At 34.8% G+C, this 16282-nt stretch overlaps 1 protein-coding gene and 1 long non-coding RNA gene across 9 annotated transcripts in view; one reads left to right on the top strand and one right to left on the bottom strand.

Annotated features, from left to right (window-relative positions):
• Window positions 1-4070, bottom strand: part of LOC126723634 (uncharacterized) — a 71490-nt gene extending 67420 nt beyond the window's left edge. The window contains exon 1 of the long non-coding RNA XR_007654393.1: window positions 3916-4070. This is a non-coding gene — a long non-coding RNA (uncharacterized LOC126723634). The remainder of the gene's footprint in view (window positions 1-3915) is intronic.
• LOC126723628 (putative disease resistance RPP13-like protein 1) overlaps window positions 1-8039 on the top strand; it is a 78389-nt gene extending 70350 nt beyond the window's left edge. Inside the window, exons 1-8 of one of the 8 annotated variants that reach the window (XM_050427222.1) lie at window positions 953-4942; window positions 5301-5562; window positions 5669-5778; window positions 6283-6597; window positions 6695-6830; window positions 7124-7176; window positions 7271-7451; window positions 7572-8039. In XM_050427222.1, coding sequence (XP_050283179.1) covers window positions 1114-4908 — 3795 coding nt within the window. In that variant the 5' untranslated portion in view covers window positions 953-1113 and the 3' untranslated portion in view covers window positions 4909-4942; window positions 5301-5562; window positions 5669-5778; ... (3 more) ...; window positions 7271-7451; window positions 7572-8039. Of the gene's footprint in view, window positions 1-952; window positions 4943-5300; window positions 5563-5668; window positions 5779-6282; window positions 6598-6694; window positions 6834-7123; window positions 7452-7571 lie in introns of those variants that run through there. The other 7 variants (XM_050427223.1, XM_050427220.1, XM_050427221.1 and 4 more) reach the window with 7 other exon arrangements.
• The last annotated feature ends 8243 nt before the right edge of the window (window positions 8040-16282 follow it).

The raw sequence follows: 16282 nt of genomic DNA, 5'->3' as shown, positions 1-16282 counted from the left end.
AGGCATCGTTGTGAATTATTGACATTCCTGGAAGGTGCTTTGGTCGTGTGGGGGTTTACCACAACGTGCAGTTCACGAACACCAATGAATCAAAAATTCATCTGTAGTGTTTTAGTGATGTAAATAAAATGATAAGAAATTTTGCAAGGAATACATTGGATTAGTTAATAATGGGACAATGGATGCACAAACCTCTAGTAGGAGAACCATAACACATTTGATTGAGACTCTCCCTATAGGGCGGTTGTTAAGTTGTATCTTTTCTCCTATGAAAAACTAAGCAAGACTTGTGAATATCTTTTTATAGATTTTTTGTTTGTTTTTGTTTTTGTTTTATTTTTCTTATTCTTCCTTGATTTCATTTTTTAGTTATAAATGTCTAAATTAAAGTAGATGAACATGTAAAAGCAAAATTATACGTAAAGTTAAAATTGCTCAAGATTAATATATATCGACAATATTTTTTTCATCGATTTATTATTTAATTGTAATATCAAAATTAAAGAAGATTAATATGTAAAATTAAAACCACATAAAATAAGTTTGTAAAACTAATATATTTATATATTTAATATTGTAAAAAACAATTAAAAGTAAAATAAAAATAAGAAAAAGAATAATCATATGATCAATGAGAGATCTACCATAATGTGCAATTTAGTAAGGAGGGAGCTTTGCACACCTATACAATTAAATTAGACTAAAGTGAAATTTATATTTTGTAAAAAAAAAAAAAAAAAAAAAGTTCATCTATATAGTGTGGTAAATGGCCCTTTTTCCTTGAGACCCTCCTTAATTAATTTGGGGGGAAAATTTGTTATCAATAAAGTAAGAATGTAGAAAGATGCTGAAAATAATTTTCAAAGAAATAGCCAAGCACTTGCTTCCAACGAATAGGATTTCTTTTTGATTATATTATTCACTCTGTGCCAATCACTACTTTATTGATCATTCACGCGTGTTGAGTGAAGTCCAGCTGCCGAATAGATTGAACCTCTATCTATCTAAATCTGCTAAGAAGTTAGTCTTCTACACCACAAACTGTTTTCTGCCTTATTGCACTTACTTCTCTTTACTCTTTTTTTCAAGCTTGTTCAACCAAGAACAGAGACTATGGCTGGGGCCTTGGTGGGTGGAGCTGTTCTCTCAGCATTTCTTCAGGTGGCGTTTGACCGAGCGGCTTCTCGCGAGGTCCTAGACTATCTCAACGGAAGGAAACTGATTGATCGTTTGGTGCAAAAGCTGAAGCTAGAGCTGATGTCTGCTGGTGCTGTGCTCAATGATGCGGAGGAGAAGCAAATTACAGACCCTGCTGTGAAAAAGTGGCTGGATGAGCTCAAAGATGCTGTTTATGTTGCGGATGACCTCCTCGATGAGATTGCCTACGAAGCTATGCGATGCAAGTTAGAAGCTGAATCCACTAGTACTAGTAAGGTAATGGGTTTTCTCTCTACTACTTTTGTTAATTCATTTGACAAAAGGATACAGTCCGAACTAGAAAACATTCTAGAACAATTAGAATCTATTACAAAACAAAAGGATGTTCTCCGTTTAGAAAAGGTTGCTGCTGCTGCTGAAGTACCATCACGACCATTGACAACTTCTTGCCCTGAAGAATATGGTGTGTTTGGTAGAGACAAGGATATGGAGGCGATATTTGATATGTTCCAATCACATGATGCGAGTGTTAATGGTATATGTGTTGTTCCCATAGTAGGTATGGGTGGGGTTGGTAAAACAACTCTTGCTCGACTTATATACAATGACAAAAGAGTCGAGGAGAGTTTTGACATAAAAGCTTGGATTTGTGTATCAGAAAACTATGATTATTTTAGGATAGCAAAAACTATTTTTGAAGAGGTCACTTCATCTGCTTGTGACATTCAAACCATGAATTTGCTGCAAAATAAAATCAGAGAGAAATTCAAGGAGAAGAAAGTTTTCCTAGTTTTAGACGATGTTTGGAATGAGAACTATGATGATTGGGTTGAGTTACTTAAAGTTTTCAAATGTGGGGCACAGGAGATTAAGATTTTTGTTACGACACGCAGTACAATAGTTGCATCAAAAGTAGGCACATTATCTTATATTCTAAATGAATTGTCAATCGAAGAATGTTGGTCGATATTTGAAAAACATGCATTTAAAAATGGAAGCTCCGGTGAATTTCCTGTCCTTGAGGAAATTGGTAGAAAAATTGTCCAAAAGTGTAGAGGTTTGCCTTTAGCTGCAAAAGCACTTGGGGGTTTGCTACGGTTTGAAGAAAATCCAAGAGAGTGGACAAAGATTTTGAAGAGTGATATATGGAATTTACCAAAAGGAAACATTAATATCCTTCCAGCTCTAAGATTGAGCTACCACTATCTCCCACCACATTTGAAACGTTGCTTTGCTTATTGCTCAATCCTTCCAAAGGATTATGAATTTAAAAAGGAAGAATTGGTCCTATTGTGGATGGCAGAAGATTTATTACAGCAATATGAAGGAAATGGAATGATGGAAGAAATAGGTGAACAATACTTTGATGATTTGGTATCTAGATCATTTTTTCAACGATCAGGTAGCAACCAATCATGTTACATAATGCATGACTTAGTCAATGACTTGGCAATATTTATAAGCGGAGAGTTTTGTTTCAAGCTGGAGGACAATGAGTCTTGTGTAATCACAAGAAAGACTCGCCATTTGTCATATGTTAGAACTAAATATGATGCCTCCAAGAAATTTAAGGTGTCTTACAAGGCCAAGGATTTGCGAACCTTTCTTGGATTAGATTTGTCATCATATCAATGGCAAATGAATAAGATATCAATGATGATGCTTAACGATTTGTTGTTGACATTTAAGTGCTTACGAGTTCTTTCATTTTCTAGCTATAGAAACATGAGGGAGTTGCTTAATTCTATTGGCAATTTGAAACATCTACGCTATTTAAATCTCAGTTACACTTCAATTAAATGGTTACCCAATTCTCTATGTACTTTGTATAATTTGCAAACCTTGTTATTGTTGAGCTGTAACTCCCTTATCATGTTGCCTACTGAGATGTGGAGATTAGTCAACTTGCGCCACTTGGATTTAGTTGGTACAAAATTGAAAGAGATGCCGCTGCATATGGGTAAATTGGGAAATCTTGTGAAATTAACTACTTTTGTTGTAGGCAAACATTCTGGGTCTAGTATTAAGGAGTTAAGGGAGCTCCATCATCTTTCTGGAGCATTGTCCATTTTAAACTTGCAAAACGTTCATCATGCTAGAGATGCTAGGGAGGTTAATTTGAAGTATAAGCAGCATTTATCTGAGTTGGTGTTTCAATGTGGCTTTGACATTGGAAATTCAGAAAAGGAAAGAGATGTTCTTGAGCAATTGTGTCCTCATTTGAAACTGGAGTCTCTCACCATTGAAGATTACGGGGGTACAAAATTTCCGAATTGGTTAGAAGATTGTTCTTTCTCCAATATGGTGTCTATTCGCCTTGCCAATTGTAAGTACTGCTCATCCTTGCCTTCACTTGGGCACCTACCCGTCCTCAAGAAACTCTATATTCAAGGTTTTCATTTTGTATTGCGTGTGGATAATGAGTTCTATGGGGATGGTTCTTCTACAATTAAGCCTTTTAAATCCCTTGAAGTATTAAGCTTTAAAGACATGCCAGAGTGGCAGGAATGGTTTTTATTTGGAGGTGAACATGAAGATGGGGTTGAAGTTTTCTCTACTCTCAAAGAGCTTTGCATATTTGAATGTCCCAAGCTAAGCGGTGGTCTACCCAGTCAGCTTCCCTCTTTACTCAAACTTCAAATTGAAAAATGTCAGCAACTTGTTGCTTCAGTTCCTAGAGCTCCAACTCTCAATAGTTTGATATTAAGTGATAGTGATAAGGTTGTGTTGAAGGAATTACCACCCAAGTTGGATTACCTCGGTATTAGAGGAGGTCGCCTCTTCTTGCAGTCGTTTGCGGAGCTTATGACGTGTCTCGCTGTCCCAGGAAGTGGAGTACCCACTACATTAAAATCACTTAAAATCGAAGGAACATTTCAGATCACAACGGGCCATTACTATCCTTCTCTTGAAAGTTTGACTATAACAGATGACTCTAACTCACTCTGGTCTTTTCCCTTAGAGTCGTACCCAAAACTCAAATCTCTCACAGTGTGGGAAAGTAAAAATCTTGAATCTCTTTTCGTATCAGAGGAATCTTACCGTGATCTTAGTTCTCTCACTCATTTGCTCATTTCCTCGTCCCCTAATTTTGTATCATTTTTTAGTGGAGGTATCTGCGCCCCTAATTTGACATCGATTTCGATCTGGTTTTGCAACAAGTTAAAGTCATTGCCTGAAAATATGCGCACCCTATTCCCATCCCTTGAGTATTTGGGAGTTCGTCACTGTCCAAAAGTGGAATCATTTCCGGAGGGAGGTTTGCCCTTAAATTTAGTAACACTTTCTGTCTCTTACTGCAACAAACTATTTTCCCGGGGATTGCAAGATCTACACTCCCTCAGAGAGATCAGGATCTACGGCCATAATTGCAAAGAAGTGGAGTCCTTTCTGGAGGAAGCGTTGCTGCCTCCCACTCTCACAGATATTGATATTTCATCTTTTCCAAAGCTGAAATCACTCAAGGGTTTTCAACATCTCACCTCTCTTAAAAACTTGTGTATTTCTGACTGCAATAACCTCCACTACTTACCAGAAGAGGGCTTTCCCACCTCTCTTGAAAGCTTGAATATTGGTTACTGCCCTAAGCTCCAGTACTTACCAGAAGACCGCTTTCCCACCACTCTTTCTTCTCTAATTATTGACAGCTGCCCTCTTCTCAAACAACGGTGTGAGAGAGAGGAAGGGGAAGAATGGCCAAAAATTGCGCACATCCCCAACATAATGATTGACGGTGAATTGATCGAATGAGCTATGAGTCAACGTGCGCTTCAGCCCAGATCAGGTAATTTGTTCGGTAATTAATATAATATTAACTTCCCTCTTCTACTTATTGCTCAATTTTTTTTATTTTATTTTTATGCACCTTTGATTTGGACAGCGTGAACATTAATTGATAATCTCTTACAATAAATTTCTTAAATTACTTAAGTATTTGGACTCTTAACTATACTTTAAGAGTCCTATGTTGGAGTTCTTTTTTTTATAATTTTTAAATTGCAACAAAAAACTCTAGGTCCCTGGAAATTTTAGGAGAGCAAAAATGGAAGTTTCAAATGGCTACATGATTTTTATAAATTATTTGATTTTCATTGTGGGGATGTCAATGTATATACTTAGTTCTTTGCCTATTCTTTTTGCAGTGTCACTAACAAATCCTCCATGCTCCAAGCATCACTTTTGTGCTACCTGGCTGCCGATCCTTTTGCAGTACAAACTACTAAGTTCTTAATCTGTTTTCAAGTCACCTGTAGAAAGCTCATCCTTCTGTCTTCATCAACATCCAAACATTTCCTTACTCTTATTCTTTCTGGAGCTTCACTTGCTTCATTTTCCGTTCACTCCATTTCACCTGTGGACATTTGAAGTGTGAGACAGACTATGAAGGAATAATTATCCTAGATGGTAAGTTTTTCCAGCATATATATGTCTTTGATGATTAATAAATTTGTTTTACGAGTACAGAGTACCTTTTGTGATATTGGCAATTGACTTGGGCGCAAGACAGCAGGTTTTTAATCTCAAGTGGACACTGGGGTAGTTTGAAGCTAGTGTTGCTTTAATACCTTCAACAGTTGCTGAATTTTTTAAGCATGAGAATCTTTTGATTGAATGATGCTGGTGAGTATTCCCTATTTCTTCCTCTTATTTCTTTCAATTTTTGGAGAGGAAAAAACGTGATTTACAATGGAGGAAAATAAAAAGGATTAAGAAATGACATGTTCGAAAATCAGTGTCAAGTGTTTTTTTCTTTGATGTGGAAATGCTCAATTCTTGTGTGACTAAAATAAGAAATAGAACTCTGTGTAGCATAAATTTTTTCTCTAAGGCTGAAAAGTTTTAAATCTTATTTAAATATTGCTTTTCATGTTCCTTCAGCCCAAAATCTTAAATCTTTTATTTCTGCATTGATTTTCAATTCATATAGTCACTACTGGGATATCCCTGATTTTAAAACTTTTGCTTTTGTCTTCCTCACTAATTGAAAATGATGTAATTGATGTTCGATTTTTGCACACTTAAATCAATAACTGCATGCAATTGTTGATATCCCTGTCTCTTTAAATTTTATTAGGGAACAATAAAACCCTGGTGATTGATTAATTTATTGATTTGTTTTTGCAGAATAAACTTTAACTGAGCAACCCAAGAAAAGGAATTAATAATGTTCAGTTACTTGAGAAGGGCTTTAGTTTCTCATACATGAATCATAGAAAATAAATTATTAGGGTACAAGGCCAAGTTCAGTTAAGCCTCCTGATCTGTATGACAAGGAAGAAATGATGCCAAAATAAGGGGAAAATCTTCCCAGAAGACTTGCATCCCCTGCATAAGAATCAATTATAAAGTTTTGGTTTGTGCTAAAACTCTTGAAGAGGCCCAATACCTTGTTTTGCTCCACACGAGATAGCTAGCAGCATGACTCAATTTTATTGTCAGGTACTTCTTTACAGCCAGCTTAGTATTAATTTAGTTTTTAATGTGGGTGGAATGGCCTTTTTAATGACATCCCCTGTTGGAGTTTTTGATCATGAAGAAATCAACTAATGGAGTCTTTTCCGCTGGAGGTCCCTGCTTGGAATTCTTGTTTTGTTGTCTATAATGAAAACTATGTGGGCCTGCAAGTCTTGGAACACAAAAAAATCCATGCTGGACAGATCATGCTATTAAAGGTGGTAAGCTCATCTTGTTCCAACAATTTGTAATTACTAAAAAAAATTCATCATCACTCTTTCTTACTATTTCTGGAATATTTTGGTGCTTGATACTGACAAGTTATATGCCTTTGTTTGTCTTATTTATTTATATTATTCCGTTTATGTTATTTGCACCCATGACCTTGCTTGATATAACCAAACAGCCATCGTTCATTCTGTTATCCAAACGTATGTGCTATACTACCACAATGGCATGGACATTTTGTATATTCCATATGCACCTGTTTAAATGAAGTGTACATTATCAGGTCAACAAACTACCTCTCTCTGAGCATTGGGAATTGATGGTCGACGGAAAAAAGTCAGTCCTCTCCAGAATTTTGGTTTTTTCTTCTCTTCCACACTCCAGAGAGTTCAAAAGGCTCAGCATATCACTGTTCTCGTTGTCCTTGCAGTCCTCAGCAGTAGGGGATGTAGAACTCCGTTGTTGCTATCAATAATCTAAATTTTCCTATGCTGAGATTGTGATGCGAGAGGTATAGAGGGGGAAACTTTCCCAAGATGGCTTAGGTGCTTGTTCCATGAAAGATCAGGGCCATTCTTGAGGCTCTGTCGCGACACTACCAGCAATTACCAGTACGTGTATTCAAACCAAAGAGTGCTCGGTGGTTTAGTTTTGTTCAATTGAGTTGTGTTTCCTACATAAAATTTGGACCTTCAATCCCGAATGATGTTTTAATTCAAACTATTTTGCAGGTTTTCAAACACAATATGTGCAACATGTAGGCTTCCAACAATAACATACCTGACAATTGCTTGACATCATCCTATTGATGAAGACAATATTTATAGGCTTGGTTTTAAGATCTAAGGTGGCTGCTACCAACCAAATTTGACCTTCTACAACCAAAGCTTCCAAAGAGCTAAACTTACATCCAACAAGCAGCAATGATATCTGTCCTGCTAGCGTGTTCTATTTAACTTCATATCAAGTTTGAACCTCCATGTGTGAATTGGTACAGTGAAGAGCAATGCAGAGAAATGTGTAGCTCCAGTTTTCAGATTCAAAATTTGATTGGAAACATATCGCTTAGGCAATTTATGTAATATCAATTGTGATTGTTACATATCAAGAATTTGACCATTTTCTAAATGAGTTTGATTGGATGTACTCCGAAATATTCTTGAATTTATATTTTGTCAGTACTTTTCCAATGCTATTAAGACTTCATTAGGAATCTTGGAAACAAAGACATACACTCAACTCAACTGAACCTAATTAACATTTTGGTAATGGAAAACTATATTTTGAAAATAAGAATATAAGACTAAAGATTTTCTTGGCAATACTACTGTGAAAAAAATTACAGCTAAACCCCAAAAGTTGAGGGTTAGTGATCAAAAACAATTACAGACATAAAACTACTCCAAAAACAATATCACTGAGGAATTAGATGCTGTAAAGAAGTGTAAATTGTGTAACTAATCTACTTCACAAAATTCTAGTGCTAAAATTCCACCTTTTGTTACATACTGAACTCTTCTACTCCCACCACTAGTCTCCCACTCTACTGCTTCTATTATACACTAAACACTTGGAACTCCAACCCCTAAAACTACTCCAACCCCTAACATGTTCCTCACGTACTCTGCTGTCCAAGCTATTTCCACATCTTTACATCTCACAAATTTGTCATATAAAAAATCTTTTCAACAGAATTTTCCAGTTACTAGCTGTATAAGCACATTCAACAAATAAATAGTGAAGAATTTCCCAAGTTCAGTTCCAAACACACTCCTTGCCATTTTTAGATGAAACATGCCTACAAGTAGTAACAGTGCCTGAAAATTGACGTCATTACTGGTTTCTTCTATCTAAAAGAAATTCCAAGAATCTGCAGATATATATAGCTTCCAATGGCATCAGGTAACCAATTATACCATCCTCTTCCTCGTAAGTCACCATTGGTAGATGTTCTTCTTAAAGTATGCAAGCTGTTTGGATCCCATATTTAATGGGTATCTGTGACCTGCATAAGCATCAAATTTAGAGTATGTTCAAGCAGAAAATGCTGACATTATATTCTGCAGTTCAACAGAGTATAACTTGATGATGTAAAAGGACCCAGGAGATAAAGAAACTAAAACTTCAAAACATTGTGTCCAGTACCACAATTGAAGTAAAGAGAAAGGAATACACCATATGTGAAAGTTTTATCATTTTTCCTCCTTTGTCGACAGCACAACAAGAACCTACCATTGTAAGCAAGAATCTAACATGTAGCATATATGTTGTGTATGTGTATAAATCAAACTGGAATTTGAAAAAGAAAACAAAACTCACCAGTAATAGTCTTACTCTTATATGATGACTATGCAAGCTATTGGATTATCTTGGGTCAAAAATCTTCTGCTTTCTCCTCTTTAAGCAGCTGCTTAGCATATAACAGCGGTAGATCCATAGCACAGCACAGCTAGCAGGCAGGCATTTCTTCTTAAGAGGATGGGAATCTTTGGCAGGATCATCAGATACTTTACGAAGATGATAATCTGCAAAACAATGGCTACACAAATGCATGCAGATGGAACTTTTTCAATCCAGGAAAGTGGTGAGGCAATTTTGTTAGCTTAGGATAGTTGTGAATCTCAATATCCCTCCCTTCAACTCCAGAAGAAGACCACTCCTCCCATTGTAACATGCTATCAAACTTTAAAGTCTCCAAGGATGGAAAAGGCATAGCAGAAGAACACCCATCCCCGCAGAACTCAACCCCTATTATTTTTATTCTATCCATTCCTTCAACTGTGAGATTTTTGAGAGAGGGTAGTTGCCCGAGTGGTGGCAGAGAACTACAATTTCTACAATTATTAAGTGTCAGAAGAATCTGATTAGATTCAGCTTCCAGCTTCCATCTCAGAGTTTCAGTAGCAAGCTCATCCAATATGTCCTCTGCATCATAAAGAGCATCTCTAGCCATGTGCAGCCACTTCTCCACTGGAGGGCTATGGAATTGCTTCTCCTCAGCATTATTAAGCAATGCAGTGACAGTCAGCATTGTGATCTTCAGCTTTTCCAGCAAGTCATCAAACTTCTGTTAGCGTTGTAAGTCTATGAACTTGCTGGAAGCCAATCTGTCAAACAGCACTTGAAGGAAAGCAGAGAGAAAAACCTCTCCAACGGCCATGATTATCAAACCAGATACCAAAAACAAGAATAAAGAAAGACATTGCAAAGAGAAATGGAGATGAAACTGAATATGATACAATGATTGTTTTTGTTAACCTTACTGATTTAAATCCCTTAATATCTAATATTATGTAACAAGTAAATAAAGAAATTTAATCTCATTTTTTTTTTTTCGTGATAATTAGGCTGCCACGAAGCCAAAGAGGTCACCCTTCTCTTTAAATAATTGAAAGATACCAAAAATAGTGACATAGTAATCCAAAAACTAAAGATATTAATTGTTCAATGCAAAATGAAGCAATCAAACAAGACTATTCCATTGGTGGTTCAAAAAGTCTCAAGCAAACACAAGTCTCATGCTTCTGTTTTTGGAGTTCTTGCCAGTAAAAAAAAAAAAAAGTGTTCCAAAAAAAACGAAGAAGAAGAAGACTAGTGGTGGAGAGTACTACTATAAGTTAGCTAACAGTCACGGGTCAATGCATCTGTATCACAGAGGCATATTTAGATGCTGCTAACAAAAACAGTGAGTCTGTGTAGTCAGGACTAATACAAACTAAAACATGCCCCCATGGATTTAACACCTTACAAGATGTATAAGCACATTTTAACAAATAAGTAGTGGACACTTTCCCCAAGTTCACTGCCCAAAAACAATTCTTGCCTCTTCTAATCTACCAAAGACTTGCAATTGAACATGCCACAAGTCAATTAGGAAATTCAATTTCATATTAGGTGCTTCTCATTTTAAAAATTTTAATTGGTAATACCCCACTTATGGGAAGATACCCTTTTAATCACAAACACAAATTCTAATTAATTATTAGCCTTTGATCATCATATCCAATGAAAGGTTCAAACCTGTAATTGGGCATTTCAGTTTCCCATATGCCTCTTCGATTTTATGTAAAAATATTTAAATCATCAAAAGCCTCAAATTTGGTCAAAGTCTTAGCAATTTTACTTATTTGACTTCCCTCAAAAATTTTATGATTCCCCCCAATTGAACTTATGAAACCCAAATTATATGCTCCAATCACATTGTTTTCAATCCAATTTAAAGAAACCACTACCAGATTAAAAAGGCCTAATATAATGTTGAAAATTAATCCCTAAACCCAATTAGATCACTATAATGTGATCATTGCAGTCACTGACCAAACTAAGGGTTATAATCATCAACTATGAACCTTAATCATTAAATTTAGTGGAACAACAGCAGGAACGCAAAAAAAAAAAAAAAAAAAAAAAAAAAAAACCCTTAATTTAGTGTGTAAACCAAACCCTAAAATAGCTACGATTTTTTTTGATAAAAAAATAAAATAAATTAATATTTGACTCAATGTATAGTTATGATTAATTTGGAAGAAATTTACTTTTTAAGAGCCCATATGGTTTAATTCCATTGGAACACATTTTAAGAGTCCAACCCATGTAACAACATACTCTAAAGAATGTTAAGCAGTATTCACAAAAGGAATGTATATATATATATATATATATGAGTAATTCTACGGTACCCCCAAAAAAATGGGGGGTACGGTACCCACTAGTAGGTAACTTGCAATACCAGGTTACTTTTTTCTCACATTTGTGATTCCATCCTCACATTGTGCAGTTCTAACATCACATGTGACAGTTCTTTTCTCATATTTGGTGGTTCCCTTACTTTTTTCTCACATTTGATGGTTTTATCCTCACATTATGCAGTTCCAACATCACATGTGATAGTTCTTTTCTCACATTGTGCAGTTCCCTTACTTTTTTTTCTCACATTTAATGGTTTCATCCTCACATTATGCGGTTCCAACATCACATGTGATAGTTCTTTTGTCACATTGGGTGGTTCCCTTACTTTTTTCTCACACTTGACGGTTCCATCCTCACATTGTGCAATTCCAACATCACATGTGACAGTTCTTTTCTCACATTTGATGGTTCCCTTACTTTTTTTCTCATATTTGACGATTTCATCCTCACATTGTGCAGTTCTATCATCACATGTGATAGTTCTTTTCTAACATTTGGTGGTTCCTTTACTTTTTTTTCTCACATTTGATGTATCCATCCTTACATTGTGCAGTTCCAATATCACATGTGACAGTTCTTTTGTCACATTTGGTGGTTCTGTTACTTTTTTTTTTCACATTTAACAGTTCTATCCTCACATTGTGCAGTTTTAACATCACATGTGACCGTTTTTTGTCACATTGGGTGGTTCCCTTACTTTTTTCTCACACTTGACGGTTCCATTTTTACGTTTTGTAGTTCCAACATCACATGTGACAGTTCTTTTGTCACATTTGGTGGTTCTCTTATTTTTTTTCTCACACTTGACGGTTCCATATTTACATTTTGCAGTTCCAACATTACATGTGACAGTTCTTTTGTCACATTTGGTGGTTCTTTTTTTTTTTTTTTTCTCACACTTGACGGTTCCATCTTTACATTTTGCAGTTCCAACATCACATATGACAGTTCTTTTGTCACATTTGGTGGTTCTTTTTTTTTTTTTTTTTCCTCACATTTGACGATTTCATCCTCACATTGTACAGTTCCAACATCACATGTGACAATTTTTTTCTCACATTTGATAGTTCCATTGTTATATTAAGCAGTACCACATCGCATCTGTTCTATTTTTGTCACATGTGACAGTTCTTTTCTCATATTTGGTGGTTCCTTTACTTTTTTCTCACATTTAACGGTTTCATCCTCACATTATGCAGTTCCAACATCACATGTGATAATTTCTCTCTCACATTTGGTGGTTTCTTTACTTTTTTTTTTCTCACATTTGACGGTTCCATCCTCACATTATGCGGTTCCAACATCACATGCGACAATTCTTTTGTCATATTGGGTGGTTCTCTTACTTTTTTCTCATACTTGACGGTTCCATCCTCACTTTGTGCAGTTCTAATATCACATATGACAGTTCTTTTCTCACATTTGGTGGTTCCCTTACTTTTATCTCACATTTAACGGTTCCATCCTCACATTGTGCAATTCCAACATCACATGTGACAATTCGTCCATAGTGTCATCCAAGACCAGAAAGGTCATCCAAGTGCAAGAAGGTCGTCCAGCATGGAGTCACCTGGACGACTGCCAAACACTTAGAAATTTTCAGAGTAAATCTATATCCAAAAGTTTATGATTCGGACCATGTTCTACTATTTTGAAGTTGGAGCAAAATTCTTATTCATCGCTCTAAATTCCCACTAAGTTCTTAACTTCTGATGGCAGTTGTAGAAGTTAAGTTTGAACCTTCTAGCTTCCATCTACGTTGAGAAAATTACTAAACAAGTAACCACTCCTAAGCTCACTGTAAAAGGAATTAGCCATATGAATTCAAAGTAAGTTTTTCACCACTTATAGAGTTGGAATTCCTGAGTTCAAGAGAGAAAACTAACTTAAGCATCAGAGAGTTCTTGGCTACTTATATTTTTTAGGCATTTTCATTAGATCCACGTGTGCAGAAGTGTCAAATGACTGTGTTCGACACGGGTATAACCACCCATCTAAAGTGTCTATGCAATTTTGTTTCATAAAATTATTATTACATTTAGACCCATCTAAAACAAAATAAACATCCCAAAAAATTTCCACAATAACAAAAATTACCAATAGAAAAGCTAAAAACAATAAGCACAATTGATCGATTTTATCTAAAATAAACAGCCAAGTCCTTTTTAAAAAAATTATCAAAATAGTTTTGTCATTGAGAGTTTAGCATATCGATCACAATGATAAGTGTGAGCCTCATTTGAGTCAGCAGAGCCTCCACTAGCTAAGTCTGAGAAAGTCCTAATAGCAATGAAATGTTTTCATTATTGAAGACTTATTGGTGCCACAAAATACCCTTAAAACCATAAAACCATAAAAATGACCGAAATACCCTCAAAACTTAAAAAATGACCAAAAATACTCCCCTAAGACTTGAAAACAACCAAAATTACCTCCAAAACTCTCTAAAATTACCAGAATAAGATGTACTTTTTGTATACTTATTGAAACTTAAAAGATGATAAGTTATCTAAAAAAGCTATCTAGCATGTACGGTTTTCAATAAGTTCGGTGTGAGCTCATAATTTCAAAATAATTTTATGTAAAAGTTCAATGTTACATTGATGGTTTCCCTTTCTTCTTCTTCTTTTTTTTTAAGGCTAAATGAAATTACTAAGATAGTTAGGTTTAAATGAAGCATCAATACTAACTTTTCAATTAATTAAAAATTATCTTTTAGTTAACACTATTAATAAAAATTTTAAAATATCTAATAAAAGTTTGATTATTTACTTCTACTATTTTTTTAAAAAAAAAAATTTTCCACACTCTTACTTCTACTAACTCCATCAACAACTTTTGACACCCCTAATATTTAATGTAATAAACGAAATTTTTTTGAAGCCAACATTAAATCCCATGTTCACAACCACTAAATTTGCCAATTTGAACTCTAATCAGACTTGCACTGCACAAAAAGAAATTTCAAAGTTCAAATAGATACTTGTTTGTTAAGCACTAAGATTATACCATCTTAAACAAAATTGTTGGGAACAACAATTTTTCACTAGTGATGGTTTCAATGACACTTCTTTTGCATCCATATCATCTTAAAAAAATAGATCAAATAACTCTGCATGTTTTGATGTACGATTTTCTTTTTCCATTTAACATGATTTTTGAAACAATTTTTTTAGTTGGCATGTTTTTGAAACATATTTGTAAACTAGCATTTCGAGTATGAGTCTTAAAGACTCGAGATTGCTTAAGAAACTCAAGCCTTTAAGACTCGAGTACAAGATCAAGTTCTAGTGATTCATATATATAGAACTCATTCACAATATGTTATTTGCAAAAAATAAAAAATTATACATTTTATATATTCATCAAGACAAGATTAACTACGACATAAAGATGCAACAACTTGCTCAATGAATTGATTATACAATAGCAACAATATAAGGCAAAAATAATGTCATAGTCATGACTCATGACAAGTCTATTCCATAGTCCATACTTCAACATTTTTTTTTCCTAGGGCCAAACTTGATTCTTGCATTCCCTAAGGCGGCCAAACCTGATTCTTGCATTCCCTAAGGCCAAAACTGCAATTGACCAGTTGGAATAAAAAAAAGTTATTTATTAGACATGGTGTAGTAGGTTTTGGCAGGGCACAGTCCAAGATTTCCCTGACGTACCATTCCAAGGGTCCAATAGTAGCATAGTAAACTTTCAAGAGCTCCTGCAACCTGGTGCATTTCTCAATCTAGCGAATCACCTTCAAGACTGCATAACATGCATATAAAATAGCTTAACATCACTTTAAAGTTTCTAACAAATAATTTCACAAATATCTCCTATGCATTTCCAAAATCAAAACTAAAATAAAATATATTTAAAAATCTAATATGTATAGATCAATTTTAAGATTATACACACTCCAAGTTTAAACCAAGGAACATATTAACAAATCAATTTTCACATTAAGAAAATCAATTGATTATCACCAGGAATATGATGACAAAGAAGATCCTTTACAAAGCAAAGCCCAAGTTATTAAACTTTCAATCAAAACTTCAACAACTAATGCACAATTTACTATCAAACTACCTGCCAAAAGTTGGGGAAACTTAGACACAAAGCTTGAGAATACACACACACACACACGCATATCTATGGGAAAACAAGTCATAATTGGGATCCTAAAGTTGACAGAACTATAACATTGCAAACTTTTTTTTTTTTTTTTTTGGAGAAGCCAACCTGGAAGTCTAGGAAGGAAATTTATTGAAAAATAACAGCAATAATGTGACAAAATGAAGATTGTTCAAATTTTTAGGTCCAAGAATGGTTTGGTTTTTGGAAATTAAATTCAATGAAATGGAATTTGATGACTTAAATTATATCTGTACCACAAGGGCATACATTCTTTGCCAAAATATGCATTCCTACAAAATGGAAAGTGAGTTCCTTCTCCTTTGGGATGATTCCTTGAAATTGGCAGAATATACCTAATCTACTTCCCACATTACACAATTTCTACAATAAAAAATAAAATAGCCTACGCCAATGACACATAATCCTGTGCATCAAAATCAGGCACCAAGACATTTTATTCCTTAATTTGCATTCCATGGGAACAAACTTAACTAATCTCCTCTAATTTAACCATATATATACACATAGAACTACGGCAAGCATGTAGAAATCACAAGAAATTATAAATTATAACATTGAGAGGAAATAAATAAAAATAAATAAAAAATACGAATAG

The sequence above is a fragment of the Quercus robur genome, chromosome 4 (assembly GCF_932294415.1).
Source record: "Quercus robur chromosome 4, dhQueRobu3.1, whole genome shotgun sequence".
NCBI lineage: Eukaryota > Viridiplantae > Streptophyta > Magnoliopsida > Fagales > Fagaceae > Quercus > Quercus robur.
This window is presented reverse-complemented; position numbering and strand designations above follow the sequence as displayed.